The sequence below is a fragment of the Macaca nemestrina genome, chromosome 2, assembly GCF_043159975.1.
Source record: "Macaca nemestrina isolate mMacNem1 chromosome 2, mMacNem.hap1, whole genome shotgun sequence".
Classification (NCBI taxonomy): Eukaryota; Metazoa; Chordata; class Mammalia; order Primates; family Cercopithecidae; genus Macaca; species Macaca nemestrina.
Window position 1 is genome coordinate 118,433,457 of NC_092126.1, and position 15,339 is coordinate 118,448,795.

At 44.0% G+C, this 15,339-nt stretch overlaps 1 protein-coding gene across 5 annotated transcripts in view; it reads left to right on the plus strand.

The window, feature by feature from the left end:
* LOC105480634 (calcium voltage-gated channel auxiliary subunit alpha2delta 3) overlaps positions 1-15,339 on the plus strand; it is a 932,903-nt gene that overhangs the window by 745,838 nt on the left and 171,726 nt on the right. For all 5 annotated transcript variants that reach the window (XR_011620085.1, XM_071091908.1, XM_071091909.1 and 2 more), the window contains 5 exons: positions 2,872-2,917; positions 3,074-3,171; positions 5,559-5,652; positions 8,934-9,029; positions 14,539-14,660. Coding sequence is in view for 4 of the 5 variants with exons in the window: in XM_071091908.1 (XP_070948009.1) it covers positions 2,872-2,917; positions 3,074-3,171; positions 5,559-5,652; positions 8,934-9,029; positions 14,539-14,660 (456 nt within the window). In the remaining variant the exon portion in view is untranslated. The remainder of the gene's footprint in view (positions 1-2,871; positions 2,918-3,073; positions 3,172-5,558; positions 5,653-8,933; positions 9,030-14,538; positions 14,661-15,339) is intronic.

The following is a 15,339-nucleotide window of genomic DNA, read 5'->3' on the forward strand; positions in this document are numbered from 1 at the left end:
GCATGGAGACACAGATACACACAGTTGTTTTGCATTGTCTTTTGGATTCTTTTTCAGTCACTATCTTCTTCCTGTATGTTCCACAGCTGTGAGGCTAAACGGTCACATAGAATTTCAGAGCTAACTGTAACCACTATGCAAGAAATTAGCTCAAATCCTCAGCAAGGGGGAGAGTAGCTGCTTATCCACACAAATGAGGTCATATCTTCCTCTCTGTGTTGGTCCTCTGTAAATAAAAAGACTGACAATCCTGCCAGCTTTGCTGAGTAATAGAACTTAAGAAAGTTGCTTCCCCTTGGGCCAACTAGTAGAGGGTCTCATCATCTCCAGGAGCCATGGTGTGATTATTGTTCTGTTCTTGGAGAGGGAAGGAGTTCCTTGGGGTTGGCAACCACACTTCTATAGGATCTTCAATAAGGAATAACTCCCTACAGAATGTAGGAATTTTCCACATGCTTTGCCAATGCCAGAGATTACAAAGATGGCAAATAGGTAGATTTTGGTCAAAAATATAAAAAGTCATTACCGAGATTGAAGGTATGGGCTATAGTTCTACCTGCTGAAATTGTTTCTTTTATGAATCTTTTAATCTTTTTCAACACTTCGTATCTTTTGTTGTTGTTGTTGTTGAGATGGAGTCTTGCTCTGTCGCTCAGACTGGAGTGCAATGGTGTGATCTTGGCTCACTGCAACCTCCACCACCTCCCAGGTTCAAGTGATTCTCCTGCCTCAGCCCCCTGAGTAGCTGGGATTACAGGCGCGTGCCACCACTCCTGGCTAATTTTTGTATTTTCAGTAGAGACAGGATTTCACCATGTTGGTTAGGCTGGTCTCGAACTCCTGACCTCGTGATTCTCCCTCCTCGGCCTCCCAAAGTGCTGGGGTTACAGACGTAAGCCACTGTGCCTGGCCACTTTTTATCTTTTATTTGTATTGCACATGGTAATTGTTTAACAAATTAGAGCTTAGGTCATTATTGTCAGCAGTTCAAATCATCAGTAGATGTGATTTTTATCAGAAGGACCAACATCAGAGGTGAAAGAATAAGAGAACAATTAAATTTCCTTGGTGCCCTAGGAACCCAGAGAAGAAGCAGTCAAAAAGATCTTCCTGATAGATCTCATCTCTTCTGAGTTTCATTTATAGGTCCTGTGAAATACAGCCAGAGAGGATTTTGTGAATGATGTTGGGAGGATGGAAAATGCAGCTAGAAAAACAGACTTGACACCCTTAACCCAGTTTTCTGGGAAGGTACAGTCCCTTCTCAGGGACTTTGCACTTGTTATTCCTTCTGCCATGAGCACCCTCCCTGTCACCTACATGACTCTTCCTTGCCTCATTCAGGTCACTTTCTCAGTGAAGCCTTTCCTGACCTCCATAGTTACAATGGTCTCTTTCTTTCTCTTTCTCTCTCTCTCTCTCTCTCTCTCTCTGTCTCTCTCTTCCTGGCCCCCCCCCTTATCTCTTGGTCCTCCCTGTTCTTGTTCCATGTTCCCTTTTCCTTTTTAGCCCTCGCCACCATCTGATATGCACTCAAGTTAAATTTTAATATAATTTACTATCTCTTTTCTGCCAGTAGAAATTAAAAACAATGAAGGCAGTGATTTTTGTCTTGTTTTATTCACTGCTATATTCTCAGGGCCTAGAATCATACCTGGCGTATAGCAGATGCTCAGTAAAATTATAGAAAAAAGAAAGGAATGGGAGGAGGGCAAAAGGAAGGAAGGAAAGTTGTTTGGTTGGGAAAGCAAAAAAAGAAGAAAGGCTGCACAGATGGATGGATTGCACTAGGGACTAATCCCTATCCCATTTAACTGTTTTCTGGCACTTGTGAGTGATGCAGTATTACTTGTATCTCATGGTAGATATAACTCAAAGAGCTGACATGGCATCCCCAAGGTCATTCAGCCTATAGGTGTTGGAGCCTGGATATGCCCACTTGGATTATATGTTCATTCTAATATATTCTCTATTTTCTGTAAAATCAAGCAGAATTGTGTGATAGGTCTAGTATTTTGCTACTTCTTTTACAGATTTGTATTTGAGAAGGAAACTGGAGTCCTGAGTGTAGTAAGATGCTATCTGTCATTTAAGAAACTAACTTCCCAAAACAGGCTGTAAGCATCATGGGAGTTCCTGAGGTCATCATTCAGAAGTGTATGTCTGCTGATAACCCATTAAGATCAAGCCACTTAAAAGTGCAAAGAAACAGTAATCCTTGCAGAGATAGGATGGTCTGGAACCTTCTCTAAAAACTCCCAGATTCCCTGCAAGCACCAGCTCCCCTAGTTTTCTTCCCAAAGGATGACCATTTTCACTTAGGATCCTGTAACAACTAGCAATCTTTGCCGCTCAAAAACAGTTGAGTATTGACAACTTCATATTGTTCAACCTATAGTTTCACCCTCACAACCACACATCAATTAGGGACTATTATTCCTGCTTTTCACATGAAGAAACTGACATTCAGAGAAGTAAAGTAACTTGTTGACATCACACAGGAGGTCAGTGGCCTAGCCCAGTTCCCAACTCAGACTAAATGGAGCACCAGAGTGAGTGTTTCTAACAGTCCTGTTAAGTGTCTCCCTCCAGACTCATTTGTGTATCCTCTGTCTTCAAGGGGTTAAGGTTTTCCTGGGATGAACAGCCAGGGAAGGTAGCTGTGCTGGCTGAGTGAGGTGGAGATGGGGAGAGAGTCCTGCCTGGAAGGGAACTCGTTTATTTTGCTCAGAGTCCCTGCTCCAAGGCAGGTCCCTTAGGGTTGATGTCTACCCTTAACCCACCCCACAGCCCTACCCTAGAATATCTGAAGCACACAGGAGGATCGGGGAAGTGGTGCTTACTTATGAACCCCTTCTCCTTGACCCCTAGGCCTGCATGACTTAGAACATCCCGATGTGTCCTTGGCAGATGAATGGTAAGAATTAAACCATCCCTCCTTGACTATGGCATCCTTCGTTGCCCTCTTTGATTCTGCATGGTTTGTGCTCCCTTGCCCAGTTTTCCTGGTTCCAAGGCAAAGGAAGCTGTAAATATTGACATGCTCTTCTTTTGGGCCATGTCATGTTCTTAGGTCCTACTGCAACACTGACCTACACCCTGAGCACCGCCATCTGTCTCAGTTGGAAGCGATTAAGCTCTACCTCAAAGGCAAAGAACCTCTGCTCCAGTGTGAGTATGCCTTCAAAAGTGTGTCATGTTTTCAGGGGTAATGGTGGGGAATGAACTCAAAACTATTTTTTGGCCTCAGTTTTTAAGGGAAGCTTTGCTTTGGCAGAGATTATCAGTCACATGAAATCCAATCAAATATCTGCTTCCTGTAGGAACAGGAGAAAGAATGTGGATTTTGGAAAATTGCACAGAATCCCCAATCCTGGTTTAACTATTTGCACTGGGCTTTGTCCCCTTCTGAACCATTTAGTCAAGCAACTGAATAGGATGGAAATGTTAGAACTGGAAGGGACTGTAAATATTTGCTCATCTCCCTTATTTTGCAAATGAGAAACCAAGGCTGGAAGTAGGTTGTGTTTCATTCAAGGCTGTATCTAGGTCTCCTGGTTCTCCCAAGAATGGGGTCACGACAGGGTCACATAGCCTCTCAGTGTGGTACATGCTGAGTGTCCTACCTACCAAGCATCCCCTTCTAGGGGAGCTCAGTGAATAAGAAATCTCTCAGCTGGTACAAAAGAGACAGGAAGAGCAGCAGCAGCCCGGGATGCCCCTCAAAAGCAGGAGCAGACCCTATACTCTCACAGGATAACTCTAGTAGCTACAGTTTGGGCAGGGGGAGAGCCACCAAAACTGATCATGATATCTGCCCCCACCTCTAAACAAGCATATGTATTCAATGACATGAAAAGTGCTTTACATACATAATCCTAAGAGAGGTTTAAGGAGATTATCCAACTACTAAACGACATCTCCATAGAATGGATTTACTTTTCGGGATATGCGCTGGTGGAGAAAGGATCAGATGGATATCCTACAAGCCCAATATGTCATTGTCTTTGACTTTTTAAGGACATATTTAAAAAACAAAAGTATAGAGACAATATAAATAATACATTTGTAGTCACCATCCAACTTTACGCAGTCTTAATATTTTACCATACTTACTCCAGGTGCTTTTTAAGGAATGAGACATTACAGATAAGGTTGAAGTCCCTGGGTCCTTGCTCAGCCTCATTTCCCTCCCAAAGAGAATGACCTTCTGTATTTGTTCATTAGTCTCAATAATTTAATGCTATTCCTACATATGTAGGTATCTATAAACAATATGTAGCATCAATTTTATTATTTTAAAATATATATTAAACTTTATATGTATGGTATATTATATGAATTACTATATATAATATATACAATATGTGCATAAATATATATGTACTACAACTTATATTTTCACCCATTATATTTTTGAAATTTGTGTTGATCATTCAGCTTTAATGCATTTATTTGCATTACTATATGGAATTCCACTACATAACTTAATATATTCATTGTCTTACTGATGATAAGTTATTTCTAGCTTTTGCTTTTCAGCAGAGCTCTTTTTTTTTTTTTTTTGCTCCTAGTCAAGGTGAGGACTGGCCTGTCTCATGTGATAATTAGTTGTCCTCCTCTGCAGAGTGATTTGAGAGTTCTAGGATGCCTCTCCTAGACTTATCATATGCTCCCATTCCTTGGCCTCTTCCACAGAGCTCTACCAAGAGTCCCTTTGGATGGGAACAGACATTCTCCTTTAAAATGAAACGATTCTTGACCGGGCGCATTGGCTCATGCCTATAATCCCACCGATTCAGGCAGATCATTTGAGGTCAGGAGTTTGAGACTAATCTGGCCAACATGGTAAAACCCCATCTCTACTACAAATACAAAAATTAGCCAGGTGGTAGTGGCCTGTGCCTGTAATCCCAGCTACTTGGGAGGCTGAGGTAGGAGACTGGCTTGAGCCTGGGAGGCGGAGGTTGTGGTGAGCCGACATCGTACTACTGCACTCCAGTCTGGGCGACAGAGTGAGACCCTGTCTCAAAAAAATAAGCAAATAAATAAAAATAAAATGAAACAGTTCTTAAATAGAAGGAATCACAAAATAAGAATCCCAGTGGTTATTAAGCTATAGTATCTCTTTCCCATGTGACAACAGGCTGAGAATTTCAGGGTGCTCAATAATTTCAGTTTTAGGAGAGGACAGAGATGGGGATGATGACAGCCAAGTGTTCAAGGAGTACTGGCCTGTGGCCTCCAAATCTGGGACTCAGCCTGCTGGTCCATGGCAGGAAGCACACAATGGGGTGAGAAAGCAGGAAACGGAAGTGTGAGACACCCAAGCCTCTCAGTTGACTACCTTCTTGCCCAAATGCTTTGGAGGCTCCTGTGTTGCAGGCATACCGGGTGTCAGAACTGTTTCGTATTTTCAACTGGTGGGAACTTAACTCATAAAGCAACACGCCTCATGAGAAAGTAGCCTGCAGACATTGCACAGTGAGCCCATGAGTGCCTCTCATGCCCCTCTTCCAGCCCTGCCAAAGCATCCTCTTGTCTGTCCCTCCCAACAGGTGATAAAGAATTGATCCAAGAAGTCCTTTTTGATGCCGTGGTGAGTGCCCCCATTGAAGCATATTGGACCAGCCTGGCCCTCAACAAATCTGAGTAAGTGGTTGCACGTGTCCTCCTTTCATGGCCATTTCCTCACCAACACTCCGAAATATGGTTATGGTTTAAAGAACTAAACTGTTTTAGGAGCCTGGTGTTAAAGTTCTTTAATTTTCCCCCAAGCTCCAAACCACAAGAGCTAGAGCAGATTAGCGACTCAGGCTTGGATGGCAAGCTCCTGGCTTTGACATATAATTTGTTTGAGTTTTAACGTTACATGAAATTTGGTATGCTGAGGTAGGGTGACACTTCCGAGAGAGAGGGAGGCAGAAGGGAACTTCGTTTCCTGCCTCGCCACAGCTCTCTCTACTTTGCAGTCTTGAGGGAGCTTGGGATCTGGGCCAGGTTAGGTTGTGAGTGGGACGGAGAAGTGAGAGCTTGATTTCATAGGGTGTCAGATATAACCCTGTGGTTTTATTTCTGAAGTGGAGGGTGGAGGGGCTGCGGGCAAGGCTGTGGTAGTTGATATCAAAGACTAGGATGAGAACTGCTTTAGCAGCTTATTATTATCTCTTTACTATTCTTAATTTAAGTAGAGTATTAAAGATTAAAAAGAAAAGGAAGAACCATTCCTTTTCTCTTATATCTTCATGTGTTACATGATTCATTTCTCTCTCCACTTTCCTGTTCTTCCTTTGTTCGTTCCCTCCTTTTATCTTCCCTTCCATCCTGTTTCTCTCCATTTTTCAATTCAGTATTTCATTCCCTCATTGTATCTTCCCTTCCATCCTGACATTCATTCTGTTTTCATTTTCATTCATTCACTCATCAAGTCTTGACTGTGTGTCTGTTATGTGCCAGACTCTGACCGAGGTGTTGGAGAAATGGAGAGAAACCACACAGATAGAGCTCTTAACATCATGGCACCCGTGGTATATAGTGTGCTGTATTATTAAGAATCATAACTGCTTTGAAGGAAAAGTAAAGACACATAAAGTGTAACAGATCTAAAGTGGAGGAGGAAGATGGGAACTAGTTCAAGGTTCAGGCAGCATTCTAGGAACAGCACATACAAAGGCCCTGAGATGAGAAAGTATTTGACACATTGGCAGAATTTAAAGAAGGTGGACACAGCTGACATATAGAGGATAGACTGGAAGATGTTAGAGGATGAGGCTGCAGAGGGGCCGCATGGCTCAGGACCTTGAGAGTCAGGTTAAGGATTTTGGATTTTATACTCAGAGCACTGGAATATCCCTGAAGGATTTTAAGAAGGGGAAGGAAATGATCAGATTTGCATTTTACAAAAAGATCTCTCTATTGCTGTGTGGAGAACAGAGGGTAATGGGGTGAGAACAATAGTAAAGGTTCCTACAGTTTTCCCAGGGATTTGTGACTTGGACCAGGGCAGTGGGCACAGAGAGAAGAGGTCCACTTGTGGCTTGCTTCAGAGGCAAGGTCCCTAGGACTTGATGATGGGTTTGTCATGTGAGGGCAGGGAGGTTGAGCCATCAAAGATCATTCCCAGGTTTATATCATGAGCTATTGGACAGATGGTGCTATTTGCTAACACAAGAGACACTGGGGGAGGATCACGTTTAGGGCTGGGCATGGCCAGTCTCTCTTCTAGACATCATGAGCTTAAAATGGCTGAAAGTGTCCCAAATGGAGATGTCAGGTACGCTGTTTAATATGCAAAACTGGAGCCCCAGAGAGACTGCCATTTTCATTATTAGGGGTGTCTTTGGACTGCTTGCCTTCATGGCATAGATCTTATTTCCTGGGAAGCTGGCAAATAATTGAGCCCGTCCTGGGGTTTCTTTCTCTAGTGAACCTTGAAGTGTTTCTTTTCAGCTCTCATGAAACTCAAAATCTTGAGCAAAGGTTGCTGATTCATTCCTAACACATACTAAAGATTTCCAAAATGGTAACTTGCTTTGTAGTCCACATCTGTAACTGATTGGACAGCCTGGCTTTCCAATTTGGTGTAGGCTACAAGCAGAAATGCATAGTGTTGGTTTTTATTCAGCCCTTAAATACTTAAAGGTAGCATCCACCACTTTGACTTTCATCAAAGATCAAGTAACCGAATGACCTTACTTTGAAGATAATGTGGAGAATGCTTTGGATCAAATTGCTAGTAGCATTTAGGACAGAGAAACAGGCTCAAGAATTGGTGTTCTCTTCATACATTTATTTTAGGATAAAATTATGTGTTTGTGGGCCGGGTGCAGTGGCTCACACCTATAATCCTAGTACTTTGGGAGGCCAAGGTGGGCAGATCATGAGGTCAGGAGATCGAGACCATCCTGGCTAACACGGTGAAACCCCGTCTGTAGTAAAAATACAAAAAATTCACCTGGTGTGGTGGCGGGTGCCTGTAGTCCCAGCTACTCGGGAGGCTGAGGCAGGAGAATGGCATGAACCCAGGAGGCGGAGGTTGCAGTGAGCTGAGATCGTGCCATTGTACTCCAGCCTGGGCGACAGAGCCAGACTTTGTCTCAAGAAAAAAAAAAAAAAAGAAAATTATGTGTTTGTGGAGAAAGGCCATTTGCTTTTTGCACAGGAGAAATATGCCTTGCAAATCTCCTAAAGAACACACTCAAGCATATAAAATTTGCCTTGGAAGTTGAAATAAAATGATATTTAGTGAATTTTTATATTAGTTTTCCTTGCCAAGGCCCTTCTTAGAGTTCCTATGTGTAGCCTCCTACAGAGCTATCGGAAGAAGCCATTTATTTACATATCTCTTTGGGGTTGGTGGTGAGAACAAGGCCTGTGATCTGGTAGAAGTGATAAGCAGGTGCCCCCACAACTGTGTGGATGTCAAAACCAATTCCAACCACGTGGAATTCCAGGCTGTGGGATGCTGCAAACTTGGTTCCGTGGCTCAGTTGCTTTAATGGCAGATTCCACAAATGATCTCAAGACCAAGAATAAACTTGGTAGCATTAATGCAAAAAGCTAGTCCTAAGCCCTAATCCTTCCCATTCTTAGCCTGATCTCTTTGAACTTGCACCCAGAACCTTGAAATAAAGATGTGTGTATGGTTGGAAGTAGATTTTTTCCACATGCTGCTTTTGTTGGCAGGAAGTTCTTCATTTTTCCTGCCAGTATTACTGTGAAAACTTTTGTTAGGGATACAAGTTGGCAATCTGTGCTTGTGTGTGTGTGTGTGTGTGTGTGTGTGTGTGTGTGTGTGTGTGTTTCTATAACTTCTTTTAAAGTTCAAGTTTCAAAACTACTATTTGGTAAAACATTCTGTGAATATTAAAATGCAATGCATTATCTGCTTACTGCCTAGAGGCCTTCCTCTGATGTCCACTGTTCTGTTTCAGGAATTCTGACAAGGGCGTGGAGGTTGCCTTCCTCGGCACTCGCACGGGCCTCTCCAGAATCAACCTGTTTGTCGGAGCTGAGCAACTCACCAATCAGTAAGTAGGAGGGATCCTCTACAGGGGCCCAGGGAGCTCCTGAAATGGAACATTCAAAGGGAAGCTTATTTCATTTCTGGATTCCACTACTGGTAGAAACATAATTTAGGCCACTCCAGGCCTATTGAGATTTTTCTTCTCTGTTCTACCATGGGGGCCCCAGCATGTGCTTTCACCTGCCTGTTAGCCCTTCCACCACCCTTTGTTCCTCACGCTTGTTGTTGGCTTCTGTCCACTGTCCTGGAGTCCTCTCCCGCCCTGATGAGTCATTTCAGAACTCTGGGAGGTGGTGTGGCTGCTAGGGGAGCCGCCAGAGGGAGGAAACACTCATCTTGTAACAAATGGCTTCAGGGTATTCAGCTGTTCTGCAGCTATGCTGAGGAATTCCTCCTGCCTGTACAAAAATCAGTGTTCCAAGTCCTGTTTGTTTGTTTATATTTTACTAATAAACCTCTGTGCCTCTGTGCTTAGCCTGAGGGGCTGCAGAGCTCCACACCCAGGAGTGGGCCCTCTGGGGACACTGGGGTTTGACAGTGTCTCCTTGGACTTCCAAAGAGACCTGGATGGATGGTGGCCAGAGAGTTTCCGGGTCTAGTACCCAGATGTTCAGCCCCTGTATCTTCAGAGAGCCACAGGCCCTTAACGCATCAAACTGGTGTTTCACCAGTGCTAGTAGGTAGACGGTGAAGTCTTTCCTGAGTCTGTTAATACGTTTTTTCAATTTATTTTCTCTGAAACAAGAGAGATTGTTAAGACATGGATAAATGGGTCCCAAGATTCAGAAAGTTTGAGAGTGGTTTGCAAGTGTATGTGTGAGTGCAGAGGTTACCACAGAACATTATACCCCCAACCTTCAGGGTACCTGGAGGTGAATAACCAAGCCAGAGGGTAGCTGCCAATTTGAGAAGGGTTGGCTCATCAGGGGTCCAAGGAGGCGGTGCTTCCTTGGAACTTGACAGTGCTGTTTGCATCTGCTAAATGAGGCCCTGACACCCACCATATAACCTTACAAAACCAAGTCTGGTAAATGACGGATCAATCGATGTTTAGATATTTTGAGAGACTGGCTTTGAATTCTGTTCCAGGACTTTGACCTTCTTGATACTCACGTTTATCATCTATGAAGTTTGATTATAGTTGCAACTTGATTTTTAAAGCCCTTTTTAAGCATTTTACCACCCCTGCTCCAATTGCTTTTCCAGAGGGCAAGTTCCTGGGAAGGGCTAGAGGTGCTGAGATACACGTTACCTTCTCCTGTTAGGATCCAGATAGGCAAGAGGAGACAAGGGAATTCTTTTTCTAATACTTAATGAGAAAGTCTGCTGCTGGTATTGAGACAAACAAGCAAAGCTGCAAAACAGTAACAATAAAACATGACACCTTGCTGGTCTGATAACTGTGTTATTGTGACAGATTTAAAAGACAAAGGACCACAGTAAGGATGCTGGGAGGTATACCTGGCTTATCTCACTTGGGTGTCTTCATTCTGTCCACCTGAAAAGTGAGAGCAATGATCTCTTTTGGTTACTGTGAAGATCCAAAAAAATTATGGATGGGCTGGGCACAGTGGCTCATGCCTGTAATCCCAGAACTTTGGGAGGCTGAGACAGGCAGATCACTTGAGGTCAGGAGTTCAAGACCAGCCTGGCCAACATGGTAAAACCCTGTCTTTACTAAAAATACAAAAATTAGCCGGGCATGGTGGTGCACACCTGTAATCCCAGCTACTCAGGAGGCTGAAGTAGGAGAATCACTTGAACCCAGGAGGTGGAGGTTGCAGTGAGCTGAGATTGCACCACTGCACTCCAGCCTGGGCAACAGAGTGAGACTCTGTCTCAAAAATAATTTTTTTTTTATGGATGAAAAATTTCTTTGGGAAGCTAAAAATTCCTACAACTATGTGTTCTATTCTCTGTGGCATTACGTGACCCACAGAGTGGGTACTCATTGACAGTTTGGATGGATGAAATCTTCTGTCTTCAAGAAACTCCTGTCCTTGCTTCATATAGAGGCACCTTGACATCTATTGTCTTAAGATCTTACCTGCCTATCCCTTCCCATCAAATGGTATTTGTCAAGATTCAGCTATTTGGATACACTCTCTAAGCCAGGCTGAGAAAGTTTTTAGCATTTCTGACATTTGGTTTAGTTTTTGCTTTTGACTAGGGCATGAAAGGCAGAGCTTAAAGTATTGGGCAGAGAACTTGATAATATAAAGTTGCTACCCTGCAATTATCTCGTACTATCATCAGTCTCCTACACTGAGATTTCATCCCATACCCCTGCCACCTGCATTTGGAAGTTGGTCAATCATACTGAAACGTGGCTGTCACCCCCAAGAGTTATAATACATTCTGTGCCTTCAGTACAACCTCTCACATCACCATGCATATAGCATCCAGTGATGTTTGCCTTCATAGCATACAACCCTGAGTTTAGAGGGTGACCACTTTACCCCTGCCCTTTCAACCACTGAGAACAAAAGAAGCTCTGGCTTTAAGAATCCCATTTATTTGTTAGAGCCTGTTTTCAGTGTCCATAACACTCTTTCACATATGGTGTTACGTAATTCTGATAGAACCCTGGTAAAGTGCAGCATTTTTATTGTTCCCATTTTGTAGATGAGTAAATGGGGGTCAGAGACTCAATTATTCACTCAAAGTCACCCAGTTCTTCCCAGAACCTAGAGCAGCCTGACACACCACTGCAGTAGCTCCCAGTATCCAGGAGGAGACTTTCACCTTACCCAGAAGGATCTTTCTTCCTGAAGAACATTTTTGGGATTCTGTAAAATCAGGTCGCTCCTTCCCGTTTCCTCCAGAATCGCTGCCCAGTAGTTGGCAGAGGCCTCCAGGGTTTCCCGGCAACTCAGTCCTTTCACATTGACACCAGGGCTAATGGGGATCAAGTACTGCAGGCTCCTGCTGGCTGGCCTGGGTGCCAGCACTATCCCGGGCAGCAGGGCACTGGCCACCCAGATGTTCAGCGTTCCAGATCTATTGCCAGCCACCCACAAAGCCTGAATGTCACCATCTGAGGACCACTTCACACCTTCTAACCGAGCTACCATCTCATCTACTATGACTCTTGAAAAAGGCCCCCTGTGGCACCATTAACCTGTGCTGCATAGACAGGGCACCTCTTAGCTGTAATGACCACTGAACAGACCTGCTGGGAGTGCGAACACCTTCTGATCAGCCGTGGCTGCACCTGTGTGTGGAAAGCAGCAATGTATCCTGCTATGGGCCAGGCAACAGAGGCTCTTCCTCACACCGTCCAAGTCAGGTTTATGAAGAATTTCATGTCTAGCGAAAGAAATGAAAAGGCTAAAATTTCAGTGTTCCTGACGTCTGATGACTTTTAGATCAGGAAACATTATCACTGAATACAGCAGCCTAAGGAAGAGCTTGTCTACCAAGATGAGCCTGGAAGTCCTGACGTCCAGCATTCTAGATAGCACAGGGGATCTCCGCACTTTCTTAATCTTGCATATGACTCCAAAGTTGGCCTTGGCCTTCTGAATGAGAGAAGAGTGCTTTTTAAAAAATTTTCTTTTAAACATTTTTAATTTCTGGAGAGTCATTTTGTCAATAAGAGTCAAGACCAAATGCAAGCAGCTATGCTATGTCAGACCATTTTTGACCTACAATTACCAGTTCTAGGAGCACAAAATTTTATAGCAGTATTAACAAAGTAGAGCACTCATAAAGATGGCCATACAGACAAAGGAATTTGAAAGAATTGAGAAATTTTATTTTTGAAGATATAGGAAATTGTGTTTAATAATGGAGGAGCTCTTATCTGGATATGAGATTAAATTTATCTTGTGATCATTAAGCATATACCAAGCGCCTGCTGAGAGCCAGGCCCTGATAATATTGGGAAAAGGAAGGTCCCAGACCTTAGGAAGGAGTAAGGACATGCTAATACAAGTTATAGGGAGGTAGATTCCAGAGCTATCTAAGAACCTGGAGGGTGACCTCCAATGGCATGGGCCTCTTCTCTAAAAGTAGGCACTCCGTCTTTGGCAGAGGTGAAGGGAACACTGGTTAGACACACCCTGCAACTATAGAATGCTTTCCTGAACTGGGTGCCAAGTTCAGGAAACCAACCAGTTACAGCCTAGCATGAAAATTTCCCTCCACGGTCTTTGCAATCCAAATCTACGCTGCAAACTGCTGGGTTGAAAGTGGTGCCATTTCTGCTTCAACTGATGGCCTGTTCCCTACCTAAACATTATCCCCTGATTGGTCTCCCTTCCGGAAAAAATGTCTGCAGCAGACTGTGGCCTAACCAGGCAGTCGTTCCCCCACCGCCTGGGTTGCACTGTATCAGCTAAGATAAGGCACTTCAGGTCCTGGAGAGCACATGTGAATCTCTAGAGGGATGTCAGGTCAATAATCATGCCTTGGGACTTGAGTATGCTTAAGGCTCTGTGAAGAGTGCACACATGTGAACAAATCTCCTGTCTTCAGAAATCTTGGGAGGTCTGGGGAGGGGATATGATGATTGTGGAGGCCAAAAAATAAATAAAAGGCTATATGAAAGTTACCAAGAGTGTGGGGGCCCAGGGTGTGGCAACAGCTTGCATGTGTCTCTGTGGATTCATGGGGTAGATGGTAGATGAGGCGCACTTTGAAAATGAGTGCGATTTTGAGAGGAAAAGATGGAAAGAAGAATGCACCTAGCCTTTCTGATAGACAAGCTCTCTGTGCAGAAGGCAGGGAGTCAGTAGAGGGCAGGGATGCACACAGGGGGCATGAGCAGGCCTGTTTGTCCAGACAGGAGGCAGGTGAGGAAAGAAGGGTGTAAAGATCTCAGTGTGGGCTCACATTTACTTCCTTTGCACTTTTTCTGAGAAGCATGGCTTACCTTCTTTACACTTGCTCTAAGAAGAATGAGATCTACTTAAGAAGTTGATTCTCCGCTGGGCGTGGTGGCTCAAGCCTGTAATCCCAGCACTTTGGGAGGCAGAGGTGGGCGGATCACAAGGTCAGGAGATAGAGACCATCCTGGCTAACACGGTGAAACCCTGTCTCTACTAAAAATACAAAAAAATTAGCCGGGCATGGTGGCGGCCACCTGTAGTCCCAGCTACTCGGGAGGCTGAGGCAGGAGAATGGCAGGAACCCGGGAGGCGGAGCTTGCAGTGAGCAGAGATCGTGCCACTGTACTCCAGCCTGGGCGACAGAGCGAGACTCCGTCTCAAAAAAAAAAAAAAAAAAAAAAAAAAAAAAAGAAGTTCTCCCAAGGGTATCAGTATATATGTTTGGGTTTTAAAGGCAGACAAAGCTTTACCCACTCAGAATCTGACTCCCAGAGCTCTGCAAGATATTTTTGAGTAATGTGGGTGCCCAATGTTAAGTCAGGCCCCCTGTATACTGAGAAAGGCAAGTTGGGGTTCTAAAAGTGAACACTGGTTTTACGTGATGAAGGCTGTCGGGGTGCTCCAGGCCCACCTTTACTCTGCTGAGTGATGCACGTTCTTCTGATTCTTTTCCACTTCAAGGGACTTCCTGAAAGCAGGCGACAAGGAGAACATTTTTAACGCAGACCATTTCCCTCTCTGGTACCGAAGAGCCGCTGAGCAGATTCCAGGGAGCTTCGTCTACTCGATCCCGTTCAGCACTGGTGGGTGCCCTTGTTGGAGGCGGGCTCTGTCTGTCTAGTCCAGTGGGTCTGGGCATTGTGTGCAGGGTGTCGAGGAGCTGCCTGAATGCTGAAAGGAACCAAGTTCAACCCTCAGAGCCAGTGCTGAATATTGGGTCAGCCCTGAACCAGTGACTTGTTCCGTAAGCGTAATAGCCTCAAGGAAAAGGAAGGTTTTTCCTTTACCAAATTATGTAAATGTATTTCAGGAAGGAGGGCTGATGTTTTGCACCCTATGGGATTTTAATACAGACTTGTCAGTCAATTTTTTTAAATGTTGTTATGGCCCCACTTAGAGAAAATTAAAGCATCCCTTGCCAGAACCTTCAGTGAGTCACATCCCTGCAGAGGTCCACTGTTCCCCATTTGAACTGAATTGATTTAAATTGATATGTCAGACTAAGGACTGACTTTGTATAACCATGTGCTCTCTTGACAGCCTGCAGTCACCAATGAGAGGCATGTAGCTGATTGGTTTTTCAGTCCTAAGAGTTTATGATATGATAGTATAAAAAATTAAAGTTACCTGCCTCCAAAAAGAACTGAATGCTATCTTATTTCAACTAGTTTTAGAAGCAAAGCATACTGGAAATGCTTAAGTTGTCCTCGTTTTTTTTTCCTTGCCTCATGCATCTGGTGTTTTGGGTGCTCACTCTATACT